General features: G+C 37.7%; 1 protein-coding gene across 1 annotated transcript; it reads right to left on the reverse strand.

Moving 5' to 3' along the window:
- Positions 1–6612: 6612 nt before the first annotated feature.
- onecut1 (one cut homeobox 1) lies at positions 6613–14314 on the reverse strand. The gene is made up of 2 exons (XM_049031213.1): positions 13170–14314; positions 6613–7214 (listed from the first exon to the last, which is right to left on the reverse strand). The coding sequence occupies exons 1-2, from the start codon at positions 14248–14250 to the stop codon at positions 6922–6924; spliced, it is 1374 nt and encodes a 457-aa protein (XP_048887170.1). The 5' UTR covers positions 14251–14314; the 3' UTR covers positions 6613–6921.
- Positions 14315–20096: the final 5782 nt, after the last annotated feature.

The following is a 20096-nucleotide window of genomic DNA, read 5'->3' on the forward strand; positions in this document are numbered from 1 at the left end:
TTAGAATAATATTTCATGTGGTTTTAATACCGATATGGTTGAGGTTTTGTAAAGCTTTATTTTTTAATTTGTTAATAAAAATATGAAAAAAAGAATCGTGTACTAAAGGTAATCGTGAAATTGTCATAGGTTGCCACCTAGTGGCAGCAAGGAAAATAGACGGAAAGCATGGGCGGTATGGAGTGCTGTCACTGTCCCAGTGCACGGTGCTCTTATGGTATTTGTAGAAGTCGGAATTGTGAGACTGGCACGTCAAGAGTTACAAAAGCTGGCTTTACCAACTACTTGTGATACTTTCCTTATATAGAAGCATTGAAGTTTTGCAATTTCAGAATTTAACATTACATCATAATGAGACGTTTTTTACGACATACGACGCAGATGACTGATGAATATTGCTATCAGCAAACTACAATAGGGGCCTCTAAAGTAAAACTGTTAAACTATATATATATATAAAAAGCATTGGCTACAAAGAATGATGAGATGAGTCTTTTTAAAATTGCTGGAAAACCAACGTTTTATTTTCTACCTTCTTGTGACTACAGAAATGCGAAAACATTTGAACACCGAAAAGCCTAATGACATGACACTTGCTTCTATTTCGTTACTTAGCAAAGACAGCAGATGATATTGCACGGCATAGAGAGACAGTAGCACAGCTGGAGCGAAATAAAAAGAATGAAATCATTTTTAAAAATCGTATAAATGAAAGTCTTCGTGCATTACAAAAATACCAACCTTGGAGTAATATCCATTGGATAGCCCGTTATTTTGCCACACACAAAAATACATGGAAAATGCTGTAACAGGAAAGATAAGGAAACAGATAATAGGGATGGAGACATTGGCAAAAATTGCAATAAATCATTACTTTTTGATACAATAATCACTCAGTTTTAGAATGTAAACACAAGCAACTACTCCAATATAATAAAAAAGTCAGCAATAGTTTTTCCATTATCAAAAACTGTCTGACTTCATAGTATCTTTCATAGCCTGAATGACTGCGCTTCAATGATTCTACTCGTTCCCCACATTTCATTTTTACCAGATGATTGTCTTTGGCGCTTTCTGTTTATGTTTTTTGTTTTTCTTTTTTTTAATCAAGTGATCTACCACCTGATGATTCATTTTTAATCGCTTTTGAATTCCTGCTACACTGGTGATGATTAAAAAGCCACTGGCATTAAGGTAGGACAACAGCCTTCTCCAGTTTCTCCAGACCAAGATGAAGTCATATTGTATGGTATGTTTTTTTTGCATGACAATTACAACCCTCCTCTTCAAGGAATTTTTAGACTGGACAAAGCACATGTAAAGTGTTTTGTGATCCCAATCTCTGTCTGGACCAATGGAGTAAAGATGGATGTATTGTCATTGTAATGACGTTGTAATGGCATTGTAATGAATTACTTTTGGTGCTTTAATTTTTATCAGGGCATCAGAAAAGTTATCTTATTCCAAAGCAGAGCCATGCCAGAATCCAAAACAAATTTGAATGTAATTCAAATGCCATTCAGCATTCCACAGAATTTTACCTGGGAATCCTGTTGATCTTCCTAAAACTGAGTCATCTACTACACATACAGTCTGTGAGGGCTTTGCCTTTTCAACTATGCATTAAAAAGCATCCATTGGTAATATGACAACCAAGTGTCCATCATGGGGGTCTAACACCTACTATTTTTCAGATTACTATGGAAACCATTGAAAGTCTGGATCAGTAACAAACCCGTATTATTCCTGTACTGACTTCTAGATCTTTCCATTGTGTTCAGTGGTAAGACAGAAATAAAAGCTATTAGGTGATTCAAGTAATTTCCATAAAAATTCTCAATGATACATTCGAGCCAACGAGAAAAAAAACACACGCACACACACACACACACATACACACACATACGCACGCACACACACACACACAAACTGATTCTTTGGTGAGTTTCTTTGTAGATTTATTAGACTTTGCTCATTGTCATTACACGAGTACGCACCAAAATAATAGATACTAGACAGAGCGAGGCAGCGGTGCCACACAGAGAACATCCCAGCGACGCGCCGCAGCTCCTCGGCAGACCGGCTGCCCTGCCTGCACTCTGTCTCACTCTATGCATGAGGCAGCAAAGTGAGAAGGACTTGCAGCCCTCGGATCAACACCTTCAGATTGTACATTTAACAGCTTTTTTGTTTCCCCCTCAAATGGTAAAATTAGCTTGTCTACGCAGCCCTATGCTGCCTACTTTCTATACCCATGCGGATGGCAAATTAAAATGACAATTCTACCTTACAAATGCCAGTGCTTTTAGACATTAAACTTTTTTTTTTCTTCTTTTTTTTTAATGGTATATAAATCTTTGGATGTGCAGTATTACCCTTAAACAAACCATCTTTAAAAACTTGAGAGAATTAAATAAAGATGTACACTGCTTGTGCCATTGGAATAGCAAAGTAGCTCCCTTAAAACTTTGTTCTCATTGGCCAGTCCTTCGCCTCTCTTTTTGTTACCTGGCAGTGTTTTTAACACATCCGGAAGTGCCTGCTAAGATACCCATGAAGAAGAATACAAAATCCCGCTTCTTCATATCTAAGCATGTAAAAAATAAGATTGTAACATAAAACTGGATTTTTTTTGGTCTTTTTTTCCAAAACATACTATATACAAATCTATATTTTCTACAAATGCATAAATTAAAGCAATGATTAAGCGATACAAAATGCAATTAAATTAAATCAAATTACAACACTGTAGAGAAAAAAAAACACATCACAGCAATTCATTTTACCCTGTAGAAAACAACAGACTACTATCGTCAAAATATTATCGTAACACAGTCTTAATAAAAATAGGTCTGCTTTTTAATTCGCCTCCTGTTAGCCTCCACCACAATCCACAGAGCATATTACCTATGACCAAAACAGAGCAATTCTGCAAAAAACTTCAAAATAAATACAATTTTAAAAGCCTTTTTCAGAAGTAACATCAATAGTTATCAAACTAGCAGAGTTCTGCCTTAATCACATAGACTTATACAACATAACTCTAAGCGTTTACTACTATGAGGTATTCAGAGACAGGATAGAAAGATGCACAACCTATATGGTGGATATTCTAACAGACATGGACAGTGAGACAAGGGGCAGACGAAAAGGTATAGAGAGGGGAAAGGGGTAAACAGCTTTGGTTTGTCAGCAAAAGTGTGGGAAAAAAATCCTTTGGTATGTTTTAATTGCATGGTTGCACTGGCAAAAGCACCACGGTGAAAGAATTATTCCTTTTTTCTTCTACAGCGGCCCTTCTCAAGAGGCTGAGGTATTCAAAGAGTAAAAGGTGAAATCGCAGAGGTCAAGAGCGGTTTAACACTTTGGTTTAAGCAAGGCACTCGTCCTGTGAGTTGTACAGAATCTGCAACATGTCTGCCTATAGCTTTCTAATCAGGTCACTAATGCAGAGAAAACAGACAGAGAAAAAGGGGGCGGAGTAGAAAACACTGAAGTGGAGGCGGGGTTTTAGGGTCGGGGGCGGGGTTATCTAAGGGAAAAAGACGCCAACTATCCACCACACCAGTCATGTAGGCCGTGCAAGAAAAATCTTTGGTATCGTTAAAGTGATAAAAAGAATCACAAATGGAAATTGAATGAGGTAGTGTCTTTGGTTCACACTATACATAGTAGTACATCTTTACACTATTTGTTTCTGTTTTTACAAGAGGAGAGAGCCATTTCTAAACTTTTCTTTGTGGACGCCATTTTAGTTAATAGTTTCCAAATATATTCCATGACGGTAACCACGCCACAAACTGCAGTGGCGGTACTGTTTCCACTCGGGCTGTGACAGCTCGGTGCACCTGACCCCATGTCGGACAGATTTCTGTAGTGCTTTCTTCCTAGTGCTGACATGCATAGTTCCAGTTTGCTCTTTTCAACCACGGTCCGAGTAAGTGGGCGGGGCATAGAGGCTGCAGTCCCAGGCATCGCCGTATCCGCTTTTAATAGGCTTTGGTTAGGAAACACAAGGGACTCTGATTGGTTATTCAATAAGAAACGCTGACCTTAAAGAAGCCAAAGACAGAAACAAAACAAAACATCTAATATTGCACTAAAAATTCTTTTAAAGAAGAAGACGGCAACGGAAAGTATTGTTAAGGGTCAAAACTGAATCATTTTGAGATATCTTAGGTTGCATTAAAAAATAAACAACTCAAATAATGTAAACAAGACATAGGGCTATGACGTATCTTGTAGTCTAAAGCAGGCCAAGATGGATGAATTTTGTCTCATTTTGCTGGACATTGATAACAATTCACATGAAAGACATACATCACCTGAGGTTATGTGGCAAATATATTCACCAAATATACAGATATATGGTAGCTATTCATTACCACATTGAAATATGGTAACCCTTTCAGATAGTTATAATATTCATATATCCTTTATAATGAATGAATGATAAATATTGTCAAAGTAACTATTTGGTTGTTTGAAAAGCATGATTGCTTAACAGCAGATTTTGTTTGTTTCATATTATCCAGAATGTTTATGCAGATTATTATTACAGAAATTCATAACTGTAAGTGGCACATAATTGATACTTTATTGATCCCCATGGGGAAACTCTCTTTACACCACCCCCAAGTTGCTGTAGGTGAGAGCAAGCTGTCCGCGAAGGGCAGCCACCCGTAGCAGCACCCAGGGAGCTGGGAGTTGGGGATCTCACTCAAGGACCCACAGATGTGCTGAAGCCGGGCTTGAACCAGTGACTTTCTGATCACAGGTACAGAGGCTTAGCAGAGGCACACCCCCACACCCCCCCCCCCCCCAATGAGAAAGAGGATTTTTTTTGGCCTAAATTATCTTTGGTTTTGCCGTACGAGTAATATTAAAAGTAAAAGATACAGCCATGGGGTCTGATGGTAACATATTTTTGTGTATCTAAAATCATACTATTATTTTATAATTACGTAATTAAAAACAATTGGAATTAATATTTTGCATGCTTAAACCCAAAGGTGCTTAACGTAATTAATACGTTACTTATTACTGTGCATGGCTGCCAGTGACGCTTAAAAACAAAGGCTTCAGTGTTTCTCTGCAGTCCTGAGTCCCAGGCTCCCCTGCAGTGACACAGCACTTGTGTCCACAACGATGTCACTGACGTGCCTTTCATTTGCATTTGATATTCATTCACCTGCTGCACAGCTGTCAGCATTTTAAGGTCCTGCACTCTTCGTTTATCAGCCCAACTCCCTGTTAAATGCAGTTTTCTAACAAATCGAAACATAAAAGCAAAATCGTTACCATCTGGGATCATCGTTGGATGACACCACTCAGTCTGCAAATCGCTCCCATTTATGCAAACCTTAAAGTTTTTCTTTCAAAATACGGACATAATGAGATATAAATGATTCGCCTCGAATTTTATGACAAGATACTTTTTAGTTCAATCCTATAATAAACGAAATCATAAGTTTCCTTATTTCCATAACTGTAATTTCCTAAGCAGATAAATAACCGCAATCATCCCTTGTCTATTACAAAAACTTAAAAAATATTGCCTGCAACTTAAAAATACATACTGTCTTTGGATAACAGAGCGACATGTCTTACTGCTGATCAAACATCTAGTCGACACCATAAATGACCTCTAGGATGTTTTTTTCTAAGTTCCGAAAAAACATGTTAATGAAAAAGTGCTGGTTAGTCAGTCTTTGGTTGTTAGCATCTTACATATTTGATAAAAAAGTTTTGATACAAAATATTTATAAAGCTCATGCAGAACTGTTTTACTCCCTGAAAATACTGTTTACTAAATGAAACAAAATATTAATATAAGGGCACCTCCAGTGTTACGGATGGCAAAATATGACATTGTATAACAACAGTGTAACAATATTGTATTACCTATGATTTTATCGCAGAAACAGCTGTAAAAAGACTCTATAGCTAATATTCTAGGTGAGTATTATGAATAATGGACCAGACTGGTGCAGTTCAAATACGATATCTGATGGCTTCACTGTGAAAATCACAGAGTCAGTTATTCTCTATGATTAAACACATAATTTCAAAAGCTTTCAAATTTGGTATATATGTTATCATTTCTAAAAAATAATTTGTACTGGATGCTTTAACGTCAATAGTTGTCTTATTTCTCCTGTATAACTAGCTGCTTTCTCATTCAGTGTTTGCGTTTAAATATTTTAAATAAGTAGCTAGTGTCTTTGGTATGATTTATCATTATATCATTAATGTGTTTATCTGTGGGTCTAGCTGACTTTTTTTAAATTTGATATTTATGAAAACAACTAGGAAGAAAGCACTACCACCCTGGAACCATACCCAGTATCTCAGGGTTCCTGACCGGTGAGGAAGAGAGGAACCATCGAAAGAAGAGCCCAAGCTTCCTTTGGAAAGCTCAGATCTGACCACTGGGGAATCCTGGTTTGGGCCGGTCCTCCAGGAGCTCTTCTCACTAGTATGTACACAGTTCGCCTCTCCTGCTGCCATCACACGCCTCTGGCAGCACAGGTGGCAACAAGAGAGCGACAGCTCATGGGTCAGTCAGTGACGAAAAGAATCGCAAAAACCTTTAGTTAAACCAATGAGGGTGAAGGGGGATTGAGGAACAGGAAGGGTGCGAAATGGAAGGTTAAAAATGGCTAAAGAGTGCGACTGGCAATATGGGAATTTTTTGTGATTTTTTTTCTCTCTCTTTTGCAAGATGTCTGAATAAAATGCGTTGCAGAAGAAAGACGCAAGTATAAGAAGTCTTTGGTTTTTTTGGTTACTATAAACATCACTATTATCATTTTTCTTTCAAACAAGATTAAGGACAAAGCTGCTGTCTAGAGGTCCTGGTCTTTGATAGGTATTTTTTTTAGTTTAAAGCTTTTCCACCGAGATTTCAGTCTGGAACTTTCATGCTTTGGTACAAGTGCTAGATGAGGAAGAGGAGTTGGCTGAGCTGGAGCCATCGTCGAGCCATTTGTCCAGGCTCCGTCGGCGTGCGTTCATGAAGAAGTTGCTGACGGTGGTGATCTCCAGGCCCAGCTGCTGAGAGATGGTGATCTGCAGCTCTTTGGATGGCCGTTTGTTCTCTTTGAATATTGCGTGTAAAGTCCGCCGCTGGACGTCCGTGAAAACCAGCCGCGGCTTCTTGGAGATGCTGCCCCTCTCTCCCTTGCCGTGGTCCTGTTCCTTCCTCTTGCAAGCTACAGAGCATGAAAAATACAGGAAAAAAATTATGCTGATTATATTATGTGTTCAGGAAGATAGTATTGTTCACAAAATAAACGTGCGTGCGTGCGTCCGTGTGTGTGTGTGTGTGTGTGTGCGTCCGTCCGTGTGTGTGTGTGTGTGTGTGTGTGTGCGTCCGTGTGTGTGTGTGTGTGTGTGTGCACGCTCGCATACTAAAAAAACAGGTACACAAGCGTCAAAAGAAATTCTTTTGAAAGAGCAACAAATTAATAAAGATGGAAAATAAAATGCTAACACAACAAATAAATGACGCAACTCTAATAGTTACTCAATGCCTTCTGACACGAAAAAGTGGATAAGAGGTGTTGATTTTTCCTTTTTAATGTTTCCTAAAGATTGACTGCAGCCATCAGGATTGATTGACCCCCCTTATTGTATTCAAACTCTCCTTACAGACCCGCAAGTTAATTCCTCTTGTGTTTAAGCATTGGCAATAAAATTTGGATTTTTGTAAAATAACTTATATAATTTACTTTCAGTCACTGTTACAAATCCTTCTGAATACAAACATATTTTTACACATTTTAATACACAGTTAGTGGGTAATGCAAAAGATACATATGTGTGTATCTGTGTGTGTGTGTATTATGTTCAGATTACATTGTGGGGACCAAATGTTATTTTGACATTGTGGAGACCATTTTTCAGTTCCCACAAAGATTTGTGAATGCGATCAAAAAACTAAAAATGCACAAAAATCTTATTATTTATTTTTTTTTGGTTACTTATGGTTAAGGTTAGGGCTGGGTAGGGGTTAAGAGTGTCATAGTAGAGATTAGGATTTAGCCCACAGAAATGAATGGAAAGTCCCCACAAAGACATACATTCCTGTGTGTGTGTGTGTGTGTGTGTGTGTGTGTGTGTGTATGTGTGTCTGTGTGTGTATGTGTGTGTCTGTGTGTGTCTGTGTGTGTCTGTGTGTGTGTGCGTGCATGTGTATACAAACCTTCTACACATGCTGTGGGGTTATAAAAGCCAGTTGTAGCTGGCAGCAATATTTACACCACCGTGTACACTCTCATGATTTAACTTACCCTGCATGTGACAACTAGCTTCTACTTCTATTACTACAAAGATTGAATGTATACATACAGTTCATTCGAAGTGGTAGTACTAAGCTAGGGTTGTTAAAGTAATCAAAACATTTTTTTCCAGATAAGAGATTATTCTGTTAAATGATACATTTAAAATATATTACTTAAAGTGTTAAACAATTACATTCAAATGCTGCAGTGAGAATGGATATCCTAATCACCCTGGCTGACGGGATGCAAGCCTTGGCTGAGATGGAGGATTTATAGACACCCAAAGAGAAAAATCCATCTAAACCACCTGCTATTATTATTGGGTTTCTAAGGGATTTTATGAGTGTTGAGCTGTATCACTCAGTACTCATCAGTAGCGCGTTTACTGGTGCAGTTTCAAACACAACATTTGTATACGTCAAGGTACGTACTCTTGCGTAATACTACGTATGTAGCGTAACGCACGTAATATACAGTACAGAGCCGAATTAAATTATTTCGACAGCTGAAGCACTGCTGTGCTCCAGGGTGACCTTTTATAACTAACGGCCTAGTGCTTAACTTATACGCCTTAAGCAGCGATTGTCGTCTTGCCATATATGTAAACGAAAAATGTGCCAGACACAGATTATGTTAAAACGTTAAAATGGTAATATCGTGTAGTTTCAAAAAGCATTGCAAATCCAACAATAGTGATTTATGACTGACAGCATGAAACCTTCACTACTCAGTGTTGAACATTATTAGGCTTCCATTATAAAGAAATATATCTTCTGATTTAACAGACACCGAGGCAGTGATGCTTAAGCACTATATCTGATGCAGGCCTAATACCAATGAACACTATTAGGGCAGGAAACCCATAACCAAAGCACTATGTTTCGATAACACATTCTTACTGGTGTGCGTTTCCCTTAAAACAATGCATTTACAGTTTAGGTTTAATATTAAAGCAAACAAATGTTTCTGAGGCAAGTAAACGGAAGGTTTTAAAGGCTATTCAAAGTAAATTTCATGTGCACAAAAAATAAGACCCAGATTACACTGTATGTAACGGCTTTTATGTATAGGATTGCAAATTGTCTCTTCAGAAAAATGTAACAACTCTAAGAGATCAAATTGTTTGATTTTGAAATACGCGGCTTCTTATCTATACATTTGAAATCTCCTAGAGACCTAAAACACTGCTCATGGCTCCGACATCAACCAGTAATATAACTTATGTCACCGCTAGGGGGCAGACACGCACTTCAGCAGTGTTCTTTACAGTTCCATCACTGCGTTCAAGTGTAAATGTTACAGTAGGCTAAATTATTCATATATAACCATTTCCCAGATAAGGTTTTTTATACAGTTGTTTTATGTTCTTTGAAAAGGAATTAATTGTGACGCTACCATTGAAGCGAATGTAACATGACCGGATAATGAAAAGGTATAAATTAAATCACTACAACATAAACATTACCTGTAATAAATGGCGTCACAAATTCAAATTGAAATTCAATACAAATTCAAAGTGAATATAAAATAATTCCGCAGCATCTGCTTAATATGGGATTCAACTGCGTTATCAGGATTCTGAGATGGAGAGCTTTTCTCTTAAATGAGGCGATTGCGTGTTTCGTTGATAAATACCGCATTCAGAAGGATAATAACCATCCGCATTATTTTGTCTATGTGTGTTCATTTTAATATGTGTAATGTCTAACAGAACTCTATCATGGATTACACTAGGTCACTATAGTCACTACATAGGCTACGTATAACGTATCCACAAACATGTTCCCAAACGCAGGCTTTTTAAATTTAATATGTATATGTATGTATGTATTTATACAAACATATTGTTCATCAAAAGACAAAAATGTATATATATTTTTCTAAACATTTGTTTCTGATTGACTAAATATAGGTACATATAATAGTGTTATGTTGTATGTTATCTTCGATGGACAATGTTTGTCTTGGTTTTTAAGTTACGTCGGACGTTGCAGTTTGCAGACACTTTGCACGGACGTCGCCACGTTAGATAAACATTAACAAAAGGGCAAACGGGGCTGTATATCTGCTGTAATAAATCAGTCGCTTCACAAGGACACGGTGACAACAGAAGCTCCGAGCATTTTCCCATATATCCCGCTGAAATAACAACGAACCTTGGTATCGCTTCTTATCGCCCTCAGATACAACTCATCAGGGTTATTGTTTGCCAGCTAAATCATTATACAGGCAGGAGATAACTGCGTGTTTACTAAGTAAGGCCTGTAATGGTGTTAGCGTAGCAGGCCTTTCACAACCCGGTTTAACGAAAATAATAATACATCTTTGTGGGTATTCTTTGGGATTTCGGGGATATTATTTAGTCGTTGGAGTTTTCGTTCAGGAATTTGAGCTTCAGCTGAACTTCTGCGTCAACTAGCTATTCAGCAAAGTGAACTGTATCATGAAAATGGAATGCTTCTAAGAATGGGTTATTAATTGGAATGTATTAGTATTAGATAATTACACCTTAATCGTTTGCAACGTCCGACAATAAAATATAGGCTAATGTTATTACAACACTAGGCTCGTAAAGGGAACTCAAGGTATATACACACCTTCGTAATAACGCCAGATACACGGCGCTCCTTCTCTAAACAGGCCTGTGAACAATATGGCGCTTAATAAACGTTGTCGACTAATGATTTCAGACAGTACAATGCAAGCTGCACACTACAGCTTGTTGTTATTATGCTAATGAAGTTATGCTAAAATAATCAATTATCTATTGCAGTAAAGAAATTAACTCTTGAGAATAAGAGATCGACAAGAAATCCGAATAAGACTATATTCAGACTAATAATTCAGCTATCGGTCACACACTTTGTAATGTCGATGTGATTATTAATATATGTATACGGTATAATACCGTGAAACATTTACAGAAAGGAGCGCGAACTCCATTGCAGGGACACTGACGTGCAACTGACTCCCAGCATTAATTTATAAAATGCCACACCATCCATTGTCGTTTAACCTGTCCTCAGCACTGAGGTTTCTATGTTATATTCTATCAGGTTAAAGTATACACCAGAGAAAACACAACACGTGTACAAGTAATGTCACAATGAGCGTTACATTCCCATAACCTGCTAAAACAATTTAAATAACAAATCCGTATAATTTTCTGACGTTTTCTGTACCAATGAAATTTCTTTTAGGATTAATCAATCAATATTAATCTCATATTGCATTCCATTGCAGACTAACCACATACCTCCTCAAACTGCATAATTAATCGATTGAATTTTCTCTTGAATATACTACTTAAAAATTCAGTTTCGTTCTATTTGTGATGTAGATTAGTGGTTGATGTATGTCAAAGTCATTTAAAATGAAATGTGGCAAATAAAAGAAATAACATTAAATTATATTAAAGTCACGCAAAACGTAGAATTTAGATTTGTATATCTGAATTCCATTAGGCCTACTTAAATTAGAAGTGCATTACAAGAACAATGCGGCATTAATATTGCGATCGACATGACAGAATATCTAATCAACAGAATTATATTACAAAAGAAAACAAAGCGCACTGTCATTGACTGTAGTAATACACATCAATTGTCTGCAGTACATTAAGCATATAAATTAATTTGTGTATTCTATGTTTAATTTATATTTGATAAGCGACATGCTTAAAATTCTATTTTTGCCAGGCCTGAATTCATTTTCTGCAATATTTTTGCTCAAATAAATAGTATCAGGAATGAAATCTACAGGGTGAAAATTGTTTGAAACAACGCACTGTTAAACTTGTGTCAAACGGGCTATATGCAAGGTTCTAACAGAGTGAAAAGACTTACAGAAAGAGAGAGCTACATATTGGAAGCCTAATATAATCTATTTCAAATAAACACTGAAAAGCAAGCGTTGTATGGAAATAAGGTAAAACCGGTGCGTGTTTTGGCTTGAACCACTTTCCTAACAAGTGCATCCTTTGTCCGCGTGTGAAAAATGGTTCTTTCTGGTCGTCTCTTGAAATGGATGAGCGCCTCCGGCTTGCACCCTGATTGACTTTCTCATTCTCTAGAGACAAATTAATGGAGACCTACCAGTTAATTAACAAAACCCCACTCACGGCCTCGTCATCAAGTTATAAACAGAATCTCGTAGCGTTAGAGCATCAGAAAATACAAAATATAGCAGCGAATGCAATCGGCGTTAGAGCTTGGACCGCATGCACACTTAGCCCTCGATGCGTCTTCTATATTGCAATGTAACAAAAAGCTACAAAATTCAGGTGAATCGCACTACGTATTAATCGGATAATACCTAACAATTAAACAAGCTTTGCGCACTAGGTTATCCAAACGCGAAAATGGGAACGAGTGCAGCAGGGTAATAACAAAGACCTCTAATTTTCGTATTAGGACAGCGAAGCTGCTGCAGTTTCCGAACAGAATAGCTAAAGACGAGCAAGTAATTTAAAATGTTTAGCCTACATCAAAGAATGATTCTTAAGTGATAAAACATTCGCAAAACGAAGACGGGAAATTACACATACCACTTAATGTTCAATTACACATAACACTTGACAATAAAATTCTGCTTCCTATCTACCATACCGATGCATAACAACAGTTTTCCGTATGAAACATTAATATCACTTGCGGCTATTAGAGTCCAAATGAGTACAAACGCAAGGAGAATGCAAGAAAACAGGTAGCGCGACCATGATAAAGTGAGCCCTCCTAAATCAAGCGGTCTGGTTCGCGATCTCGGTTTGCAGTTAAGGGCTAATTTATATTTGGGACGATTTTTTTTGCATATGCTTCCAAAGCACGACGGAAAATGCAATCCAGCAAGTAACAGCAAGCGGTAAATGAGGTTTTGCTGTCTCACCTGCGAGCCTGAGCGCCGACATCCTTTGGAATTCAGGCTCCTGCAGCCATTTCCACATCCTGCGGAAGGTCTCACGGCCGGACTTGAGTTTGCTCCAGGGTTTGGGGTTCCTTAGCAGGTCAGATAGGGTCCCTTGCGACCGGCACAGCACCCTCTGGGCAAAGATGGCCTGGGGGATGCTGTACCTTTTAAGCTCTGTGGTGATTCTCTGCGCTACTTCTTTGGTATTGACTTCTTCCATTTGCCCTGAATTGCCTGCACTGTTGACCTGCGAGCCAGGCAAAGACCCCGGGTTTGGTTCTCTGGTTGAGCCCATGCCCTGACCGTGACTCTGGGGGTTCAGGTGCGCGTGCGGGTGGTGGTGAATTCCGTTTATTTGCACCATGGCGGCCGAAGAAGGGGTCATATGTTGATCCCCATGTCTGCCTAGCATGGCAGGGTGATGGGCTTCGAATCCGTTGGGTGTGAGCATTTTCTCCGTGGGCATTGTGGCACCCGGGTGTGCGTAAGGCGGCAAACCCTGCTGGGAGTTGTGTATGCCTCCCAGCCCAGACCCCGACAAGGGGGAAAGACTCTGTCCCATGCCGGCAACATCCTTGTGGTAAGGACTGTACAGATTGTTCATAGACGCCAGTCCCCTTTCGTCCCTCATGAGAGTGAAGCTGCCGCTCACGTTACCGGGAATCCGCTGGTGAGGGTGATGATGATGATGGTGGTGGTGATGGTGAGGAAACTTGTCCGAGACGGTAGAGATGGGAGGCAGCGGCTGCAGGGGGGTCAGCGTGGTGTACGTGCTGCTCATGCTCATTCCGGGGGGAGCCTCGCAAGCCATGGTCATGGCTGGATGCAAGTGTCCAGCGAGACCGTGTTCCGGGGGCCGATGGTGATGATAGTCGCCGCTGTCTAGAATCGATGCCATGCCCATGGAGCGCGCGTGGGCTGACAAGTGGTTGCTGCGATGGGTCACCGTGCTTCTGTGATGGGGACTGGTACCGCTCATCAAGTCAGCGGTGGCGGACAGCTGTTCGTGGCTCACTGCATGCAGATCGCCAATGTTCTCCATCGACAGCTGAGCATTCATTATACGTGCAATCTTGTGTAAAAAACATCTATGTGGTGTTCGTCGCAAAAAAAGTCCAAAGAAATCTTCGCAGTAGTCATGCGTAATGTCTTGCTCCCTTTGTGTCGGATGCCGAAGCGTTTCTATTTTTTAATTTACACGCTGCTTTTTATATCTTTTAATATATTCTCTTTTTGTTGTTTTTTTTTTTTTTTTTTAATCTGCATTACATGAATTTAAGGCCCCCGTTCGCCTACCAGAGCATCAGCAGCCGTAGTCGCAGTACCCTCACCATCTCTACCCATGTCTCCGTGCTCTTTGCATTTCTCTAACAGCGGCTCTGCTGTTGCGGCTCCGGCTGTACACATGCGCATTAGCGCGTCCCCTCCCACAACAGGGACACGAGCTCACGCTGCTCCTCTGCTCTGACGTCAACCGTAACGGAAGTCTGGCTGTATATTGCTCTGGAACAGCCGCTATATTGTGCCCGGTCCCCATTGTTACTTGTTATGCACTTAGGCCACTTAGTATTATTTTTAATTTTCACATAAAATATATCATACAGTAAATGTACATCTTTGTTTTTACTAAATAAAAGCGAACTGAATAATACATGATGGAAAACAAACGCTGTATAAATATGTTAAGATGTCTACTTTAAGATACTCAATATAAGATAATATATGTACACGATTGTAAATATACTTCCGGGAGTCAAGGTAAACCGATGATGAAAAAAGTTAAATATGCCTAACATTTTCAACATTTTAAGAAAATCCAACGTGTTATACAATATGTCTGTTGATGTCTTCCTAACGTCAAACAATAAAATACACAGATGTCAAAATGTTGCTATAAATTCTGAATATTTATGAATGTTACAAATTTAAATGGCACCGTATATTTAGTGCCTGTGTGGGACATGAGTTAAACATTTCAATGAATAAAGGTATATTTTCTTTTAAAATGAAGACAAGCACGGACAGATGTTTCTATTGTTAATCTATTAAGAAAAACGAACCAAGCCAATAGGGTACAGGCCAGTGGACACGAGAGACTGGGGTTTGCGGACAGGCCTCCGCCACGCGGCACATTATGCTATATAACCGAATTTAAACAGATCCAACGAGAACACCAAAAAGTGATCTGAAAGGCTGAAGGAAGTGTTCTATGCTACAGAGCAAACATTGGAAACATTTCAGTCAGCGACTGTAGGACTTCAAACTAACTGAAGCAAGGTGTCGAATAAATAAAGAAAAAACGAATAAGAGATTGTAACTGGCAATTAATTATACTGCCAAACCGTAGTGTTTCATTGGATGCCTAACAGAAAAAGTACGGATTATAATCAAGTCAATACAGTTGAAATCGTGAAATTTCCAAAGCCCGTTCATTAAAACATATTTAGCACACGATTGCAATTGGATGGATGCATTTTTATTGACTGATTTCAGAGCGACACAGAAAACATTTGATAGGAATAACAGTTACATAGTCCATGAACAATATAGAAGGTATTATTTTAATATGAAAGATGAAGAATACATATAAAACCGAACACATCGTTTTAATTACAAAATAAAATCACATTAAGCATTTGTTTTCCCTAAAATATACGCCTAATCAAAATAAAAATCAAAGAAACATAATTACATTATCTTATACGTCATGTACAAAACACACTGAATACTTTTGAACGCGAGTAATTAATTCATAATTTTTTAAAAATCGTTTATAATCCGTTAACATTGAGTCCATTGAACCGCAATTGATTTAGCATGAAGAAGACACATTTGTAACTTTTGTGTGAAACAGAAAAGCACTTTGCGCCTTTTCCTCCCGAAGTGGGACACTTTGCAGCATCGGGCCCGTTCATTTGAATAGACGGCATATTAAATACTTCCAACTCGAATAGCTGTCCAGTGACGAGAGAAGATTTTAAACAAACTTTCCCAATGTGGTTTCTCAGAATATATATATATATATATATATATATATATATATATATATATATATATATATATATATATATATATATACACACACACGTCAGGATATATATAGTGAGAATAATTCGGTAAATAATGCAATTAAACATGATGAAAATATCCTTAGAATTAATGCAAATGCATTATGTTTTAATGAGAATTGTAGATGTATGTAAAAATTTATTATGTTTCGGTATTTTTATAACTGTAATTGTTAAATTACTAAAATAATTGGCTATACTTCCCATTAGATTTGACGGCTATGAATAAGGAAAACTATGAAACGTAAATTTAATATAAGTTGAAAATGAATTTGGAAAAAGCTGTTAATATTTTACTGTATCAAGTTTTTCGGTACTTGTTTTACCATAAAGAAAAATGGCTGTCATTCCTAAATGCTGTTGACACTCGGAAAGTGGTCGATATTTTTCATTCGCACTTCTCTGACTTGCAAAAGAAGCGGACATTTTCTCTTGGCTCAGGCCTGCTCAGGCGTGTTTGTTCTGGGACTCGAATTTGTCTAGTGCACATTGTGCCTGATTTCAGTGAACGGTGTTTCTGAAAATTCACTGGCTCTCGACGAAACAAAGCAAAATAAGACTGGATAAGAAAAGACGCGTGACATATTGTGTCGCAATATAACAATATAATCACAGTAAACACGGTATTATCAACCCGGGGGACCGGGGGAAGGGCACCACGTCATCATCAAGTCGTCCAGCTTTCGACACATCCCAGGCGAACTTTCTTGGTACCTGCCTTTCTTGGTACCTGCCTTTCTTGTTATTTTTCCAGACAATCTTAGTCATTTAGCAAAGAGCTTCTTATTTAATTTTGTAAATGTGTTCGTTTATAGTTGTTGCAAAATAAACACGTGACCCATTCTTAGGTCTACCCGCTGCAATATTGTGGTGAAAACTGCAAAATTGTAATTGATGCAATTAAACTCAACGTGTAGACTACGACACGGGAAGGGACAATCATCGGAATTAATCCAGTGATACAGACATATAGAATCGTAACCACATAACACAATAGTGCACGCTGGACATTAAATTGTTTTGATGATTATCTGAATAAATGAATAAATATTTATTCATCTTTTTTCTAGAAATGGTACAGAGTTTAACTCAAGTTCATCTCATTTCGAAAAGTTAAAACGCTAATGTGAGCATCGTTTAATTATATATACTGTGTTGCCCATATACTTTTCCCAAGTAACATTAATTGGGCGCCTCTGGTCCTTTGCAGGGAGTTCCGTAGAGTTACTTGTAGCTTTAACAATGAGTTACAAGCAAAACCAGACCACGTTAATGCGAAAATTATTCCCTGTCTTATATGGGTAGAGATAAGTACTAGCGTGGATCAATAACTCCAGTCTGTACAAAAAATGACGACGTTATTAATAGCTCGTAATCCTGGCGCTAATGGCAGTAAAAAAACGCTTAATAAAAACGCTCTCGCAGTGAAGCATACCCACGTAATTATATGCAAAAAAATAACGTTACTGCTAAGGCCCACTTTAAAAAATAAAGACAGCATTAATTTCCTTTAGAAATCTATAAAGTAGTATCCTTTGTCTGTTATACTGAATGTTTTGGTCATATTATTAACAAATAATATGAAAATATAATTTACTCTTGCAATAGGTAGTTGTTCACTAGCGTTCACTACTGCTGTATTTCAGAATCTTACGGCATTTTTGGCCGTCATATAGATACAGCGCTCTCGTTATTTCGGATTATAAGCAAAAGGCAACCATCAAACGTTTCTGGTGTAGTTAATTCCCCTAATCATTTGCGTTTCATTATTCATTTCGCTGCTTGATACAGTCTACGTTTTAGTTTTACTTTATCTGTGTTTATTTTTTAATACCTATAAATTATTTTCCAACTATTTCCGAATAGAGCATTCTGTTATGAGTCTCGGTGTGTTCAAATTAAAAGCAAAAAGGTAACTAGGGTTAGAACTCAGACTGAAATATTTTTTCCTAAAGGTAAACATGCATGATAAAAGAAATTATACGCATCTGAATTAAAAAAAGCATTTACATTTATTTTTGTCTACATAAATATTTACTGGTTACATCATATCCATCCAAGTACTGCAAAAATAATATGTTTACATTTTACAGATAGAATTTGAATGGGTAGGTGTCTGAAGTATACTTTTGGAGATTTTACAAAAAATAAGGAAATAGAGCCCACTGATTGTGATGGCAGTGATCTGTTGAAACGGCATGCAGGTTCTTACAAAGTGACGGAAACATTTCTATGAGGTAATGTGATTTCAAGAAATGTTTGTCAACGAGGCAAAACCTGAGGTTATAAGAACTAAACTTAAATGAAAAATTAATTCATCCTGAAATAAACTAATAATGCACCAACTAAACTAGCTGTCTTTGGCTAGCTGATTTTATGGCATATTTTCGTTATTTAAAAAAGTAAAACATTCAGCTGTTCGACGTGGTTCGATAGATTAGGGCGCGTCTTTTTTTTTTTTTTTTTACCTTTTTGGCACGTGGTAAAAATGTGACTAACTCTGTTAAACTGCGTTAAATAATTATACATAAATAAAATGAAAATAAACAGCAATGAACAATTTGTCAAAGCGCCAGGTCAATCGGACTATGCAAAGAATTTATGGGAATTAATTATTAAACTTTAAAAAGAACCCTTTCTTTCAATAATAACAATAAAGTAAAACTTCGGTAAAGTGGTAAAGTGCAGATGCAGACTAACTTCATCATAGACTGAACTCGTCTTCGTCAAATTAGCGTTAACTGAATGGAATTAACTCATTCATTGTTATCTGAAATGAGATTTACGCTTATCACGTGCTACACAATAAAGAACCCACAACCTTCCCTTGCATAACACATAAGAATAATTATTGATGGGTTTTGTGCACGTGTACATAGTTCTGCTTTGAAGTGTAACCAGTAAGAATTGTTTCCAGGGTTTTTTAAGGGTTACAACGTTATCTGCATTGATGGTCTTGTCTTTTTTGTATAATTCTATCAGTTGAAATGATAAGATTAGTAGCCATCAATTGAAAGCAAAATAAAACGTTTTGATTTACACACTGCAAATCTGCGACGGACAAACGTACACAGCTACTAACGTAACATAACGTATACGTGTAATGTTGTTCACGGCTAAACATCTGACAAAATGACATAGCTATAGTCTCAGGAAGAAGATACAATAAACTCGAACTTATAATACTGTCTATGTGCAAACTATTCTGAGTATTCCATAATGTACATGCCTATTGTGAACCATGCATGCAGTCGCTCCTCAAGTGACTTCTAAGTAACTTGAGTTGTTTTTAAGTTCTCCCCTTAAAGCAACATTCTATTTAACCTAACACAACTACCAATTTAACTAAAGATAAATTTAAATTAAGAGAAATTCATACGTAATAAATAGTTACCAGTTCTTATGATTGGATACCTTATAGCCTAGGGGGTCAGAGGTTTCCTAATCCACTTTTCTGGACTTCACTCTCTAGAAAAACGTCACCGAAGTAAACTTTACAAACAATTTGTCCAAGTTACATTGCGTTTGTCTCTGACCAAACAAAACCTCAAGTCAAAATTTTATTTAGTTAATTAGGCCTTCTCACCGACACACAAACCTAAAACATATTAACGGAGACTTTGCTCACATGCATTTAACTTAGTGCTGCCTTGTCACCTCTTGATCTCTGTTTAGGTGAAGGTGGGATGAATTCTATATATAAATGTCATAACGTTTGCCGTTGGTTTTCGATACTTTTCTATACACTTACCTCGAGAAGAAGTCGCTAGCTTTTAAAATAGCCCGACTTTTATAATGTTTACATTGGTCCATTTTTTAAACTAGCTTACTACCGTGC

This window comes from Brienomyrus brachyistius, chromosome 11 (assembly GCF_023856365.1).
Source record: "Brienomyrus brachyistius isolate T26 chromosome 11, BBRACH_0.4, whole genome shotgun sequence".
NCBI lineage: Eukaryota > Metazoa > Chordata > Actinopteri > Osteoglossiformes > Mormyridae > Brienomyrus > Brienomyrus brachyistius.

Excerpts from the sequence above, each read along its gene's own strand:
- onecut1 (XM_049031213.1), bottom strand. The coding sequence starts at position 14,250 with ATGAATGCTCAGCTGTCGATGGAGAACATTGGCGATCTGCATGCAGTG. Across the intron at positions 7,215-13,169 it reads GTCGGCGCTCAGGCTCGCAG|CTTGCAAGAGGAAGGAACAG; the intron begins GTGAGACAGCAA and ends CATGCTCTGTAG.